The sequence below is a fragment of the Mandrillus leucophaeus genome, unplaced genomic scaffold (genome assembly GCF_000951045.1).
Source record: "Mandrillus leucophaeus isolate KB7577 unplaced genomic scaffold, Mleu.le_1.0 Scaffold699, whole genome shotgun sequence".
NCBI lineage: Eukaryota > Metazoa > Chordata > Mammalia > Primates > Cercopithecidae > Mandrillus > Mandrillus leucophaeus.
The window spans coordinates 54,287-71,895 of record NW_012107574.1 but is presented as its reverse complement, the minus strand read 5'-3'; the positions used below and the strand labels follow the sequence as shown (position 1 = coordinate 71,895).

The 17,609-nt window shown below is 40.8% G+C and overlaps 1 protein-coding gene across 1 annotated transcript in view; it reads left to right on the top strand.

Annotated features, from left to right (window-relative positions):
* The window catches only part of LOC105527887 (PH domain leucine-rich repeat-containing protein phosphatase 1-like), a gene marked incomplete at its 3' end in the record, with an annotated part of 137,690 nt that overhangs the window by 75,699 nt on the left and 44,382 nt on the right, over positions 1-17,609 (top strand). Inside the window, exon 4 of the mRNA XM_011964383.1 lies at positions 9,520-9,686. Coding sequence (XP_011819773.1) covers positions 9,520-9,686 — 167 coding nt within the window. The remainder of the gene's footprint in view (positions 1-9,519; positions 9,687-17,609) is intronic.

Sequence of the window (17,609 nt, the reverse complement as noted above, 5' to 3'; positions counted from 1 at the left end):
TGATGTAATTAATTTTTTTTTTTGAGACGGAGTCTTGCTCAGCGCCACAGGCTAGAGTGCAGTGGCGCGATCTGCCTCCTGGGTTCACACCATTCTCCTGCCTCAGCCTCCCAAGTAGCTGGGACTACAGGTGCCCGCCACCACGCCCAGCTAATTTTTTGTATTTTTAGTAGAGACGGCGTTTCACCGTATTAGCCAGGATGGTCTCAATCTCCTGACCTCATGATCCGCCTGCCTCGGCCTCCCAAAGTGCTGGGATTACAAGCGTGAGCCACTGCGCCCAGCTGATGTAATTAATGTTATAGGAATATTTTCTGCATCTGTTGTTAAATAGGTTAGTATAAGAGCAAAAGATGAGATGTCATTATGAAAAGCTTTGAGGTCGAGCTAAAGCATTTCTATAGTGTGTGTGTGTTTGTTTGTTTGTCTGTTTGTTTGTTTGTTTTGAGACTGAGTCTCCCTCTGTTGCCCAGGCTGGAGTGCAGTGGCGTGATCTCAGCTCACTGCAACCTCCAGCTCTTCGGTTCAAGCGATTCTTCTGCCTCAGCCTCCCAAGTAGCTGGGATTACAGGCATGTGCCACCACGCCTGGCTAATTTTGATATTTTTAATAGAGGCAGGATTCTACCATATTGGCCAGGCTGGTCTCAAGCTCCTGACCTCAGGTGATCCATCCACCTCAACCTTCCAAACTGCTGGGATTACAGGCATAAACCACCACACCCATTTAGTTGTATTGTGTTTTGTTTTGTTTTGTTTTTTGTTTGCGACAGAATTTTGCTCTGGTGCCCAGGCTGGAGTGCAGTAGCACAATCTTGGCTCACTGCAGCCTCGACCTCCTGAGCTTAGGCAGTCCTCCACCTCAGCCCCGAGTAGCTAGAACTATAGACGTTCACTACCACCCTTGCTAATTTTTTTATTTTTTGTAGAGATGGTGTTTCATCATGTCGCCCAGGCTGGTCTTGAACTTCTGAAGTCAAGTGATCTGCCCGCCTTGGCCTCCTAAAGTGCTGGGATTATAGGCATGAGTCACCACACCCATCCTTCTATAGAATCATTAAAGAAATGATTGCGTGTTGTGAAGCAGTGGAAATTAAAATGTTTGTTAAAATTCAAGGTTTTGTTTGATATAAAATAGTATAAAATTGTATTGATAAAGGTAAAATTGAAACAAGTAGAGTTGTTAGAATGCTTAACTGATAAATGTTAATAAACTCTATTCTAAATTTATATTCTCCTACCTCATGTCTTCCCAAAGCATTCTTTGGGAGATGAGAATTAAAAGTAGGTCAGCTGAGGTTAAGAATTGTTTATAATTCTTATTCCCCAGAGACTATCCCTGTAGCCAGAAGCATAATTTCCCAAGCCACTGAAGACTACACTAGAGCAATTAATGACTCATAATGCTGGTTGACAGCAGCTTTTTTTGTTTGTTTGTTTGGTTGGTTTTTTTTGGTGAGACGGAGTCTGGCTGTATCACCAGGCTGGAGTGCAGTGGTGCAGTGCAGTGGCATCATCTCAGCTCACTGCAACCTCTGCCTCCTGGATTCAAGCGATTCTCCTGCCTCAGCCTTTCAAGTAGCTGGGACTATAGGTGCGCGCCACCACGCCCAGCTAATTTTTGTATTTTTAGTAGAGATAGGGTTTCACCATGTTTACCAGGATGGTCTTGATCTCTTGACCTCGTGATCCACCCGCCTTGGCCTCCTGAAGTGCTGGGATTGCAGGCGTGAGCCACCATGCCTGGCAGGTTGACAGCAGTCTTTTACTTCACACAAGCAGAATTATTTGTGCTATTTTAGCTGCTTTGACCAAACATTTTAGAGTCATTCTGGTTAATTTTGAGCATGCTGTGCACATAATAAGGATAAATACAACTTGACTAAAGTATAGAGGGGACAAAAAACATCACATGAATGTTACTGTGAACTTTCCCTTGCCTATGAAAGATGATTATCCACTAAATGAACCATAAGGAGTAGTGGGAATGATGTAGTACAGTCCTCTTGCAAGGGAAGATGAGAATTTTGAAAGCATGGCAGGGATAGGGTAAGGATAGGACAGATAGATTGGTTAGAAATGCAACCCAGCCACACTCGGAGGAGGGACATTTTTGTCGTAAGGGTCCTAATAATAGGCAAAGAAATGACTTAAGAAAGTGTCAAGCTGAGTAATGTGTTAGCAATGTGTGGCCACCCATTGAGTCATCTGAAAATTTTGTTGTTCACATTAGCATTTTTTAATAGTGCAGTGTTCTTTAGAGGAAATATTTTGAGGACCAAATGATCCCTCCTTCCCCCATGTATATTTACAAGTCATTTGGGAAAAAAAGAGACAACATGAGCAGGTAGTTGGAAATTATGTTCATTTTAATGTACCTCTCAGAGTGTGTCCATCGTGATAGAAAAGTCCCGTTTAATTTACTAACTCAGCCTTATTTTTTTTTCTTTTTTTTTTTTTGTTGTTGTTTTGTTTTGTTTTTGAGATGGAGACTTGCTCTTGTTGCCCAGGCTGGAGTGCAGTGGCACGGTCTTGGCTCACTGCAACGTCTGCCTCTCGAGTTCAAGCGATTCTCCTACCTCAGCCTCCTGAGTAGCTGAGATTACATGTGCCTGCCACCTCACCCGGCTAATTTTTGTATTTTCAGTAGAGATGGAGTTTCCCCATGTTGACCAGGCTGGTCTCAAACTCTGACCTCAAGTGATCTGCTCCCCTTGGCCCCACAAAGTGCTGGGATTACAGATGTGAGCCACTGCCCCCAGCATGTTATTGTTAATACAGGCTGAAACTGACTTTCAATGCCACAGTTACCTTCAACTAATCACAACTTGAATCTATTCATTTGTAGTTCATTGATGGTCTGGCTGATTGCAGTTTATCCGTGTAATTGCTCAAGATGACGAGAGCATTGGCTTATATCTCGTAGACTTTTTTGTTTTACAGACTTTTATTGCTTGCAGTGGTAGACGTTGCTGCGGGGATACTTGGTCTACAGAGCCTCTCCTTTTTTTTAAATGAATAAAATGGTATTACTGCAGCAACTTGTTAAGGTGATCAGGGCAGGTGTTACTTAGTCTACTTTAGAGATAACGAAACTGAAGGACAGGTAAGGGAAGTGACTTATTCAAAGTCACGTTGCTAGTAAGTAGGACTGTTCCTACCTACCCCACATACTGTTCAGCTGGTGCCCTTTCTCCTGTATGTCAAGTTGTGTGGACCTCACCTTTGTGCCTTCAACTGTCTTGTCTGTGGTTATAAGTACAGTAGCTTTTGCCAAAAAGGAATTTATATTCTAATTATGAGATCCTTTAGAAGCTTTCTGTACCAAATATTTGAGGCACCTTCTATGTATGCTTATTTCACTTCCCAAATTTCTATAACCTCTTATACTTTTCCTGTAACCTTTAAAAGTTTGATTAGGTGCTCACTGGATGGCACCACCGTTGCCCAGTTGGATAAGTTGTGTGGGATTGGAGTGGGCAGAGCCTATGATGTCAAGGAATGATGCCCCATGGGGATTCACCCCTCCTCCAAAATCTGTATTTGGTCAGCAGATGGTCTCTATTGCTTCTCCCGAGGAGGACTCACTGTCTCTGACCACCTCGTCTTCATTTCTAAGGCTTAAACATATCCTGAGGAGTACATCTAATTTTCTTTGCTCTAGTTATGTTATTTTTATGATGGGGATTAGAGGAGCCTCCCTTCTGGTGAGATCTGAACTTTATTCCAAGTCTTGACCTAATGGCATAGAGTTAATAGTACAGGCTCTTGTTCAAACTCTAGTCGTGTTACTTTTTTTTTGGGGGGGGGGATACAGTTTCACTCTTGTCACCCAAGCCGGAGTGTAATGGCTCAATCTTGGTTCACTGCAACCTCCGCCTCCCAGTTTCAAGTGATTCTCCTGCCTTAGCCTCCTGAGTAGCTGGAATTACAGGCACCCACCTCCATGCCAGGTTAATTTTTGTATTTTTAGTAGAGACAGGGTTTCACCATGTTGGCCAGGCTGGTCTCAAACTCCTGACCTCAAATGATCCACCCACCTCAGCCTCCCATAGTGTTGGGATTACAGGTGTGAGCCGCTGCACCCAGCCTGATCCTGCTACTTTTTGAACAGGCCTTAGGCGCACACTCTGTGACTCAGTTTAACCTTTACCTTTGAAACAAGGGTAAGTTCTTACTGCACAGAGTTGTTGTGAAGATTAAGCTAAATATTGTATCTTAAGCTCTTGGAAGAGTGCCTGTTACAAAGCACTACTTAAATGTTAACTATTATTATTATTGTTACTTGGAAAAGGAAAATGCTAGAATAATAAAGGCTACTTGCTCTGAGGTGTGTACATGTGGTTTTTTGATTAATATTTTTTTATGTATGTAGGTCTTTCTTATTTCAGGCAGGATCTCAGTTTTAATAGCTGCTGTGTAGGTGGGTCACAGTTTCTTTAGATAGCCCAGCTGGTAGTTTTCTCATTTGGGAATCAAACCATACCTTCTAAGTAGAGTGCTTTCCTCTCTTTGTGGTAGAGCCCTGATGTGCCCAGGTTGCGCTGAGTAGAAGCACTTAAATCTCCCATTCTGTTGTAGCTCATGGGACTGGGCAGTGGTGTACCTAGTGGTAGCTTTTGTGGTCATCTTTGCAGCTCACTGCCTCGTGGCCATGTTAACATGATGAGTTTATGCTCTCATGATAGACGTTCCTAGTTCTGCATAGCTCACGCAGGACTGCCCTTGCTTGTAGCCTCGTTAATGTGGTTTCCTCCTGCTTGTTTCCAGCAGAAACAGCTTACGGTCTAGAATGAGGAAAGGAAGCCAATACAACTTGATGTTAAATCATTTTCTCTTAGTTGTCCAAAGGGAGTATTTAGTGGGATGCTTCATTTGAAATGGAATTTGTCTTCTTCAAAGTGGTTGCCACATGAAAGGATGCACCAGATGCAGAGGCCGCCTGGTGAGAAAGGAGGAGGTATAAGGTCGTCCTCTGGCCATTCTTCCAGCAAGATGTTTTGAGGGTCCTCCCAAGTATTCAGCGCGGGTTTATATCAGTGAGCAAAATAGAAAAATTCTTTCCTTTATGGAGCTTACAATCTAGAGACAAAGGCAGAGAAAAAATAAGAAAATTCCTTGGTATAGTAGGCCCTCCTTACCTGCGAGTTTCCCATTTCAGATTCAACCAGCCGTGGATCAAAACCTGCCGACACGGAGGGCTGAGTGTACTATGGCATTTTATGTCAAGGACTTGAGCATCTGTGGATTTTGGTACCTGCTGGGGTCCAGGAACTAATCCCCAGTGAATATGGAGCATTGACCATACATTGGTGATCACCTCACACTTCTCAGAACCTTTCCACATATCCCATTTCACTCACCTTAAAAGCCAGAGTCCTCACAAGGCCTGAACGTCCCACAGGGTCTGCTGCTTGCCCCATATCCCCTGCCCATTTACCTTCTGACCTCGTTGCCTTATAATCAGTGTTCTCAGGTCTCTCGGACATGCCAAGTATGCTCCTTTTACAAAGTTTTTGTATTATTATTATTTTTTAAATTTGAGACTGGATCTGGCTTTATTGCCCAGGCTGGAGTGCCGTGGTATGATCAAAGCTCACTGCAACCTCGACCTTCTGGGCTCAAGTGATCCTTCCACCTCAGCCTCCCAAGTGGCTGGGACTATAAGCATGCACCACCACGCCCAGCTAATTAAAAATTTTTTTTCTTAGTAGAGATGATGGTCTCACTATGTTGCCCAAGCTGGTCTTAAACTTCTGGGCTCAAACAGTCCTCCCACCCCAGCCTCCCAAAGTGCTGGGATTACAGGCGTGAGCCACCATACCTGGCTAAGGCATGCTTTTCTAAGGGCTCTAACTCTGGGTACTTCCTCTGCCTGGCAGCATCTTCTTCCAGATAAATCGTATCAGCCAACTTTTCCTGTTTTTCCTTGCTAAATGTCATCTTTTCAGTGGAGACCACCCTCACTAACCTGTTTAAATTACAATCCACCACCTTCCTAGCAATCTTGACCCCCTTTCTCAAGCTGTCTTTTTTTTTATTCGTAGTGCTTACCATTTTTTTTTAACGTATAATTTATTTATTTGTAAAGAAAGCTTAATAGGGGAGGGATCTTCATTTTGTTTTCTGAAGTATATTAAGGGCTTACCTAGAACAGTAATTGGCACCTCTAGTAGATACTCAGTAAACATGTTGAATGAATGAAAATGAAAAGTACAATGGAAAAAATAAAGAAGGGTTGTATTAGTTTCCTGTGGCTGCTGTAACATATTAACAAACCCTCGGTGGCTTAAAACAATAGAAATTTGTGATCTCATGGTATATATTGCACATATAATTATTCATCCATATAATATATGGAGGTGTGGGTGTTATGTTAAAAATTGTTTTCATAAATGGAATGTGTCATACTGCAGTTTGCATTTGTATCAAGTCAGATTGATACATATGGTTCTAGCTCCTTCATTTTAACTGCAGCTCTAAGCAGCTGATTCTCTTTCTCTCCTGGTTTCAGAATATGTAAATCCCAGAGAAGTCCTTTGATTAACCTAACTTGGGTCCCATGCTAGCACCTCTTGGATCAGCCTGTGGCTTCAGCAGATAGGACACTCAGATTGCTCAGACCTGGAGTGCATGCCTACCCACGAATCCAGAGCATCTGGGTACTTTGTTTGCAGTTCCCCTTAGGATCATGAGTTTGAAAGAGAAAGGATTTGGGGCAGACAAAAAATACAGATTTCTACTGAGGCTTCAAGTTTGGGCTCGGACATTACATCCTCTGGGAATCCTTTTCTGACCCCTGGGATTCTGTTCTGTGTCCTTGCACTTCCTTTTCTTGTAGCAGTTATCATGTAGTATCTTAATTACCCTGTCCTCTTGATGTGTACTCATTCAGGGCAGAGACTGTGTCTGTCTTGTTTTCCTGTTGTATCTCAGGAAATAAAAGGCCTGCCATACACCATTAAGTAGATGTTCAACACATATTTTTGAATTAATGATTCCGCTAACTAGCAGAGCTTTGAACCTCACTTTCTATAAACAGGTTCCCATCCACTTCCTATGAATGCCATAGGAATCCTGTGTGGCGTGGTGCTTTTGCACCTACTTTCAGACCCATTAACATTCTATCTCTTTTTACATCTTTCTTTGTATGAGTGGTTTGGCCCTGTTTGGCATTTTCTTTTTCTTATTTAATGGTGAAAATTCACAGAAAGATAAAATAAGTAAAATGCAAACTCAGACTTTCTTGGTAAAGTCTTTAGAGATAAGTCCTGCCCAGCTTTTCTCACCCCAGTATACCTTTAGCTTTCATGTGTGCACAGTAATTTCTCCTAACCTCAAATATTCCATCAGCAGAACTGTTTATTTTTTTGAGACAGAGTCTCTCTCTGTCGCCCAGGCTGGAGTGCGATGGCATGATCTCGGCTCACTGCAACCTCCACCTTCTGGGTTCAAGCGATTCTGCTGCCTCAGCCTCCCGAGTAGCTGAGATTACAGGCATCCCACCACCACGCCCAGCTAATTTTTGTACTTTTAGTAGAAACGGGGTTTCACCATGTTGGCCAGGCTGATCTCCAACTTCTGACCTCAAATGATCCACCTGCCTCGGCCTCCCAAAGTGCTAGGATTACAGATGTGAGCCACCGTGCCCAACCTGGCAGAACATATGCCAGATTTACTTCTGGATACTTTTAGCAGCAGGGGAGTATGGATTTTAGTGGATATAAAATGTGAATGAAGCTGTGTATGGTGGCTCATGCCTGTAATCCAGCACTTTGGGAGGCTGATGTGAGAGGATCAACCTAGCCCAGTAGTTTGAGACTATCCTGGGCAACATGGCAAGACCCTGCCCCTACTTTATTATTTAAAAAAAATTTTTTTTAATGAAAAATAAAATATGAATGATTTGATTTGGAAATGGTAGTGTTAGTAGTAGTACTAGCAATAGTAATAGCAGTTAACATTTACTGAGTGCTTTTTCTGTGCCAGGCATGTAGAAGTAGGTACCATCTTTATACCTGTATACAGATGAGAAAACTGGATCTTACATCAGTGATCTATTCAAGTTATCTCAGCTCCTGAGTGGTGGCACTGGGCTGTGAATCTGGACACTGAACTCAGAACCATACATCTAAGGACTATGTTCTACTGCCTTGTGTAATTAGGAACAGAAACCTGGGGTTTGGTAAAAGAAAAAGACACCAGATTGATCACAGATAAGCAGTGAAATTTCTGCCCTAAAGCTTCGGTAAAGATAAATAGGGAGAATTAACCAAAGTTTTAGAACTATATTCCCATTGCCTCTGTGAGGAGAGAAAACCAAGATGTGTGAAGGTGGGGCTAAAGCCACGTGCTGTAGCATAAATTGGCGCTGTGTTACCTACAATGTTGGGAAGAACATTGGAGAAATACAGGGTGGTCCGTGAGTTTTCTGCTTCCCACATGAAAGTTGGTCTTTCTTTAGCCCTGAGATCCTGGCCGTGGGAGGAGTCATTTAACCAGGAAGGCATTGAACATCTGGGTAAATACTTAGACATAAAATAAGTTTTACATAAAATACTTACATGAAGCAAAGCACAATGAATCTATAAGCATTTCACTGAAACTGTGAAGTGAGGCAGCCTGGAAAGTTTGTAGCAGACAGGCAATAGAATCTGATTCTACTATACCATGAATTGAAGATGTGTACAAGGTCAATGATACTCTTTTTCTTTATTTGTGCTATTTTTAAATCAGTATATACAATGACTTTCATATGTTCAGTTTAGATCTTAGTATCTGTCTCTTGACCGTGTATTTACTCGATAGCTCTGAATTCTCTTTCTGTGGGAGAGAATTATTCCTTATGTTTTCAGGAATAAAACTCCTACATTGGAGGAGTTTACTGATATCAATAAACCCAGTGGAGTAATCTGTGTTCTTTCCAGCCTGTCTCCTATGCTAGGTTACTGTACATACCCTCCAGGCAGGGACATTTTCATGCTTTTATAAAGTATTTGGCTCGAATACTAAGTACAGACAAGCATCACTTAATGACAGGAATATATCCTGAGAAATGTGTTGTTAGGCAATTTCTTCATGGTGCAAACATCAGCGTGTACTTACAGTAACCTAGATGGTGTAGCCAACTACACACTTAGGCTGTTGCTCCTAGGTTACAAACCTGTGTAGCATGTTACTGTACCGAATCTGTGGGCAGTTGTAACAAAATGGTAAGTATTTGTGTATCTAACCATAGAAAAGGCAGTGTGTTGTGCTGTGACATTATGATGGCTGCCATATCACTAGGTGATAGGAATTTTTCGGCTTTATAATCTTGTGGGACTGCTGTATATGATATGGTATTGACTGAAAGGTTGGTATGTGGCATGTGACTGAATACTGTGTTGGTTTATATTTGGACTAACAGTGCTACTTTCATAGAATACCTGTTCCAAATTGGGATTATCTCATTTCTATCCATAGAAAGTAGTTATAGGATAAGTGGATGGTATTAAAATTAAGTTTTATCCCTCTTTAGGTTGCATCCCAGCGCATTAGCTCAGTGGACCTCTCATGTTGTAGCCTGGAACATCTGCCTGCCAACCTCTTCTACAGCCAAGACCTCACTCATCTCAATTTAAAACAAAACTTCCTAAGGCAAAACCCTAGCCTTCCAGCTGCCAGGGGGCTTAATGAACTGCAAAGGTAAGCCTGCAGAAATGGGTGGATCATGAGGAAGGGGTGGGGGCAGAATGAACTTCTGCTTGTTATCTCTTGAATATTCTCACTAAAAAAACTAGTGTATAAACTTTCTCTTTCGGAAAACAGAGTAATAGGACTTTGTTTATTAGTGAGGACATTACCAATTCTCAATCTGAGATTTTTTTAAGGTTCCTGCTTTTGAAACTAATGATTTATGATATTTATTAATTGGATAGAGTTGTGTAAGAACAATTCTCCTTTAACAACTTTTATTCCTATCTAAAAATGCATCTGCAAACAATAACATTTGGTGTGTTACTTCTGAACTTCAGGTGTTTGTTCAGATTAAATTGTTTCTTTTGAAATTTATGAGAGGTCAGTTTTTCCCGTGAAAAGACATTTCCTTAGAAATTTAAGAACCAGCGTTTAAATCCATTTATATCATGTCATCTGGGTGATTAATATGTAGGTTTCAAGAGTCACATGTTAAATAGAACCTGCTCCTTTATTTTATTTTTTTTTATTTTATTGAGACAGAGTCTTGCTCTGTCTCTCAGGCTGGAGTGCAGTGGCGTGATCCCGGCTCATTGCAGCCTCCTCCTGGGCCCAAGTGATTCACCTGCCTCAGCCTCCAGAGTAGCTGGGATTACAGGTGCCCACGCCCTCTTAATTTTTGTATTTTTAGTAGAGACAGGGTTTCACCATGTTGGCCAGGCTGGTCTTGAACTCTTGACCTCAAGTGATCTGCCCTTCTTGGGCTCCCAAAGTGCTGTGATCACAGGCGTGAGCCACCATGCCTGGCCTAGAATGTGCTCATTTGTAACTAGAAAAGAGAGACTTGACTTACCTGTCTCCAAAACAGATTTAAGAATTTACCACATTCATTTCCTTTCCTCTTTGGAGCAGTGATCAGTCTTCATTCTGTGGTAAATTAAACCTTTGATACTTATATATTTGTTGCAAATATGTAGACTGTGTAACTGCGAAGAATATAACTTTTAAATAAATAATTGCTAGTTCATTTGTTTTTACATGACTGATATCAGGAATTAAAAAATATGATAACTATTGTGATTCTGTTTATGGTTTTTAACATCCAGAAAAAATAATCCAATACTTGCTTATAAAGTTTGTGGATGTAATTGGGAAATGGAAGAGTATTTTAGTTGTCTTTTTAGGTAATTGTGAATATCCTTCCTTGATACTATACCAAAACTTGACAAGTGGTCATTTCTTAAATGTTAGTTCTAATATGGAATCTAAATCTCTATTCATGAGCTTTTTGAATTCTTTAACAGTAAGATCCATTGCTCTGACTTGCAGTTTGATTTGACTCTTTACCCATGCATCACTTTTTTGCATTAAGTGTTGGTCATTTGGAGAGTACTGCTTCGTTGTGTAACACAGATACTCCAAATGTTAATATATTTTATTATGGAGTTTTAAGAATTCACATTTGTTAATATCACCACTGATTTATTTTTTGTTGTTGTTTATTTATTTATTTTTTTGAGATGAAGTCTCACTCTGTCGCCCAGGCGGGAGTGCAGTGGTGCGATCTTGGCTCACTGCAACCTCTGCCTCCTGGGTTCTAGCGATTTTCCCGCCTCAACCTCTGGAGTAGCTGGGATTACAGGCATACCCCCAACACCTGGCTAATTTTTTGTATTTTTAGTAGCGATATGGTTTCTCCATGTTGGCCAGGCTGGTCTCGAACTCTTGACCTGAAGTGATTCGCCCACCTTGGCCTCCCAAAGTGCTGGGATTACAGGCGTGAGCCACCATGCCCGGCCAATATCACCACTGATTTATCAGTAAAGTCTTTCAAGTATTGGGATGTTGTTAAGCTTACGGTGGAAACGAGTTTCCACAATTTTAATTTTTAATTAGAAATGTGAAGGCCGTTATTGGCAGCACATGCCATCAGTTGTTTTCCAGTAAGCTGCCTTCTCACTTCATTTTTGAGAAAATGTCTGCCAAATACCCAAGTATGAATAATAATCATTTGTCAGTTGTTCTTTCAAGTAAAGATGGGATTCTCTGTAAACAGTGACTGGTTTGGCCCACAGCTCACATCATCAGATAAGTGTTTTCCTTGAGATAACTATCATACTTCAGTGTGTACCAGAAGTGTTTTTTTTGTGTACCTCCTATTTTATCACCCAGAAAATTAAAAAGACATATACTCAGGGGTTGAGATGTAATAAGAAATGACTTTCCTGTGTCATCAAGGACATTCTTAAGTAAAACTGGCATTACAATTTTTTTAAAGAATATTTTTACTGTGGTTGCCTGGAAGAAAAGAATAGAGAAGAATATAATGACAACTTGGACAGTTTGGTGCTGCAGTGAATTAATTACATAGGCAGTCAAGACTCTAATAAGGATATTTTGCTCCAGCAATTCCTGATTGTCCCCTGTAGCTGACGTATACTATGAAAGTTACCACTCTGGTATTCTTTTTTTTTTTTTTTTAATTGAAAGCAAGTTTATTAAGAAAGTAAAGGAATAAAGAATGGCTTACTCCATAGGCAAAGCAGACCTAAGGGCTGCTGGTTGGCTACTTTCATGGTTCTTTCTTTCTTTCTCTTTTCTTTTTTTTTTTTTGAGACATTGTTTTGCTGTCACCCAGGCTGGAGTGCAGTGGCAGCTCACTGCAGCCTTCGCCTCCCGGGCTCAAGTGATCCTCCTGCCTCAGCCTCCCAAATAGCTGGGATTACAGGCAGGTACCACCATCATGCACAGCTAGAATTTATATTTTCAGTAGAGACGGGGTTTCACCATCTTGCCAGGCTGGTTTTGAACTCTTGAACTCAAGTGATCCACCCACCTTGGCCTCCCAAAGTGCCTGGCCTATGGTTGTTTCTTGATTGCATGCTGAACCAAAGGGTAGATTATTTATGAGTTTTCTGGGAAAGGGGTAGCCAAGTCCCAGAACTAAGGGTCCCTCCCCTTTTTAGACTATATAGGGTAACTTTCTGATATTGCCATGGGATTTGTAAACTGTCATGGTGCTGGTGGGAGTGTCTTTTAGCATGCTAATGCATTATAATCAGCATACAATGAGCAGAGAGGACAGCCAGAGGTCACTTTCATCACCATTTTGGTTTTGGTGACTTTTGGCCAGCTTCTTTACTGCATCCTGTTTTATCAGCAAGATCTTTGTGACCTGTATCTTGTGCTGACCTCCTATTTCATGTGTAAGTAAGAATGCCTAACCTCCTGGGAATGCAGCAGCCCAGTAGGGGTAAGCCTTATTTTACCCAGCCCCTGTTCAAGATGGAGTCACTCAGGTTTGAATGCCTCTGACATATTTCCCCCTTCTGTTTTATTTTTTTAATTTTTTAAAATTTGTTTATGTATTGTTGTTTTTTTTTTTTGAGACAGAGTCTCACTCCTGTTGCCCAGACTGGAGTGCAGTGGTGCAGTCTCAGCTCACTGCAACCTCCACCTCCCGGCTTCAAGCAGTTCTCCTGTCTCAGCCTCCTGAGTAGCAGGGACTACAGGCGCCCGCCACCACTTCCAGCTAATTTTTGTATTTTTAGTAGAGGTGGGGGTTTCACCATGTTGGCCAGGCTGGTCTCGAACTCCTGACCTCAGATAGTCTGCCCATGTCGGCCTCCCAAAGTGCTGGGATTACAGACGTGAGCTACTGCACCCGGCTGCCCCTCCCTTTTATAAGGAGATCTTTAATCCTAAGGGTTGTAGAGGAATGAAGATCCATCTTCTGTAACTTCTTCAGGCTGAATAGCGACAATGATATTCCTGCCTAACTATGAGGGCCTCTTGTATTCAAGGTAGAGAGGAGGTCAGTCACAAAGCATTGGTCTGGCGAGGGCCATTGATAACTGTGAGTTCCAACAAGAAGTGCTATCTGGAAGAATAGTAAGTGTTCAATTTAAGAAAACATTCAGTAAGCTTATCTGCATTCCTACACAAAGAGTACAACAGCAATATATTCTACAACAGTAAAAAAAAAAAAAAAAAGATAAGTAAAATTATCCCAAGTAAACTAAATAAGAAGTCTTTCTATTAACTAGGCAGTTGTAGAACCAAGCTGATACGGGGTCCCTAGCTGATTCCAGTACATGCCCAGAATTAGAATACTGATCAAGATTTTTATATTACCCATCCCTTTTGCTTCTTCTGAGCAGCAGCAGAGATCACTGGTTGGTTCATGGGATTAAGTAGGATTAGTCTAAATTGCAGGAAAAACCCCTCAAAAACAACTGAGACTAGAATCTAATAACAGGTACACCACAGTTCTTAAAACATAATTTTTCTCTCTTCAGTCTCCCATTTTCACTAAAGACAAATGATAGGACTGATTTGTTTGCAAAATACTTAAGCTTAGGTTTTATATGTTCTATGTATTGTTATTAATTTTGGACTGGCTGGATGCAATGGCTCAGTCCTATAATCCCACTTGGGAAGCTGAGGCAGGAAGATGGCTTGAGACCAGGAGTTTGAAACCAGCCTGTCAATGTCATGAGACCCCATCTCTATGAAAGAAAAATTTAAAAATTAGCTGGGTATAATAGCACATGCTTGTAGTCTCAGCTACTTGGGAGGCTGAAGCATGAGGATTGCTTGAGGCCAGTAGTTTGAGGCTGCAGCGAGCCATGATTACGCTACTGCACTTCAGCCTAGGCAACAGAGGGAGAACCTATTTCAAAAATAAAATAAAATAAAATAAAATAAAATAAAATAGTTGTACTGGCACTACAACAGTGAAGTTAATATACTTTTTTTTTTTTTTTTTTTTTTGCTGAAAGGTTATAATCATTATTATCATTTTGTTTGTTTCTGGAGCTACCCATCATGAACTATCATCAATCAGTGTGTTCTGAGGTTTGAAATTATTGGGAAATATTTTTGCATATTTCACAGAAGTGTAGACTTTTGTACTTCTATTATAGAACATCAATGACTTTCTATCATACTGGCAAATCTTGATGTTTTAGAACAGAATGGGGCATTAGAATTATCCATACTATTAACCTAAATGCCCATCAATGAGAGACTGGATAAAGAAATGTGATACACCATGGAATACTATGCAGCCATAAAAAATGAAATTATGTCCTTTTCAGGGACACGGATGGAGCTGGAGGCTCTTATTCTTAGCAAACTAATGCAGGAACAGAAAACCATATACTGCATGTTCTTACTTATAAGTGGGTGTCAAGTGATATGGACACATAAAGGGGAACAGCACACAGTGGGGCCTATTGGAGGTTGGAGGGCAGGAAGAAGGAGAGGATTAGGAAAAATAACAGATACTAGGCATAGTACCTGGGTGATGAAATATATGTACAACAAACCCTCATGACGCACATTCACCTGTGTAACAAACCTGCTCATGTAGCCTTGAACTTAAAATAAAAGTTAAAAAAAAAAAAAATCATCCAACCTAATGCTCTCTTTTAAAGATGGGGTCTATGGGGATGTTAACTGCCAAATTCGGTTTAACGGTTACCTTTTAGGGAGACGGGGATAGGATTAGTGAATGGTTTGAACAAGGTTCCAACTATATCTGTAATGTTTATTTCTTTAAAAAGAAAAATGAGAGACCAAAAGGTTTTTTGTTTGTTTGTTTTGTTTTGTTTTTGTTTTGGAGACAGAGCCTCACTCTGTTGCCTGACTGGAGTGCAATGGTGCGATCTTGACTCACTGCAACCTCCGCCCCCCAGGTTCATTCAAGTGATTCTCCTGCCTCAGCCTCCTCAGTAGCTGGGACTACAGGCACCCACCACCATGCCTGGCTAATTTTTGTAGTTTTAGTAGAGACAGGGTTTCGCCATGTTGGCCAGGCTGGTCTCAAACTCCTGACCTCAAGTAATCCACCCATCTTGGCCTCCCAAAGTGCTGGGATTACAGGCATGAGCCACCACGCCTGGCCCAAAAGGTTAATATTTGAAAACGCTGTATAGTTAATACCTGGATGAATGTTACAGTTTTCTGCATTTTTTATTTGAGTATTTCATAATAATCCAAACATTTTAAACATAAACAAAAAGAAAATTAAAATGCTTCTTTTTACATAGAAGAATGTGATGCTCCCAAAGAGCCAGTATTTGTGGAATAAATATCCAGGTGGAAGGATATTTTGGGCATGACCCACTTCAGGAGGATTCAGGTTCTATCTTGCCATTTAGTTCTTACAGAGTCATTGACTTGATCCCCCATGTCTGTTGATTCTGTGTGATATCTTTTGAGCTCATCCTGTTTTCTCCTCTCCTCCCATCCCTCTACTGCACACACCCTCTCTCCCCAGCTGTTATAGTGAAAGTACTTCTCAACCCCCACCTGGTCTGTTGTGCTTCCTGTGAGAGCTGATTGCCTTGTTGTCATTTTCCCTCTGCAGGTTAGCCCTATTTTTGTTTCCCGCTATTTTTTACATTTCTTGGTTTTGTTTTATTTTGTATTTTTAAAAATTTAAGCCTTTTCCTTCATCAAAGTAACACCCTATATAGATTTTTAAAGGTCTTAATAAGCAGTGAAGTTTACAATAAGAAGTAGGTGCCTAAAGTTCCATCCCATCCCTATATCCAAGTCCTGCTGCTTGGACAACCCTTTTGAATCTTTTGGCTCTTTCTGCTGTTTTCCTTTCTCTTTCTAAATATTATGCATATACTGCTATGTTTTGATTTTTCATTATTGGACATTATATGTTGACCCATTACTAAGGAAGATCAGGATTTCATTCATTTGCATTGTCTCACACTCCCTCTATCCCACACCACATGTACTAACTTCTCTTTCCCCTATCCTCTCAATATATAGGTATTAATTTTTGGTTAAGTCAGTACTCACTATTTACGTTATTATGAGCCTGGAACTTATTCAAGCTAAGGGATTTAGTTGCAGTGATTATATTTCCTTTCTTGTGCTGGCTTGATAGCAGCCTCACTTTATCACTTGTATACTTTTCTTTTTCCCTAGTATTTGTAAGCTTTCTGACGGAATTCTTATATTCCTCTCAGCACCTTTTTCTTGGAGACTTTTTTCTTCCTGGAGCCAGGGTAGGTGCTTGTTCTTCTGGCCTGCTACACAGCAAAGACAGTGTGTGGACCTTTTCCTCAGGGGGTGTCAGTTTACTAGAGAAACCCTTTGGTATTCTGCCAGGGCAGTGCATGCCAAGATTCAGGGTAGTGAGTGCAAAAGAGAGGAGGAATCTCAAGGTTTAGTATGTGGATTTTAATTTAACTTCCCTGTTTTCAGAACAGTGTTTTCTGTTATGCTTGGTAACTTTTTTCTTTTCAATTTATGAGAAATATTTCGACACTTAAGTAATTACAAAGAATTAAACAATACTATAGATTATACCATCGTCCTTTGACAATCATGTCTTATTTTAACTTCCATAAGCCAGTTTCTGTAGCATTGCATGCATACCAAATTGATAAAGGATAACTTCAGACTATTTTAGATAAAAGTTGGATCTTGCCTGTAATCCTAGCACTTTGGGAGGCTAAGGTGGGTGGATGATTTGAGGTCATGTTGGCCAGCCTGGCCAACATGGTGAAACCTGTCTCTACTAAAAATACAAAAAAATAGCTAGGCGTCATGGCGCACACCTGTAATCCCAGCTCCTTGGGAGCCTAAGGCAGGAGAATTGCTTGAACCTGGGAGGCAGAGGTTGCAGTAAGCCGAAATGGTGCCACTGTACTCTCCAGCCTGAGCGACAAAAAAAAAAAAAAAAAAAAAAAAAAGGTGTATCTTAAAATTGTATATGTAAACATTAACATTAAATGTACACATTTAGTTAATACTTTGTTTTAATGACATTTATTTTCTCTAATTTCCCAAACCTATCATTGATCAGAAAAATAATTGTAAAGCACACAGGTCTGATAAGACAGTATCACTGAGCCTTCATGTGGTATGAAAGGAGATAAAGGAGTCTTTGATATTACCAGATGG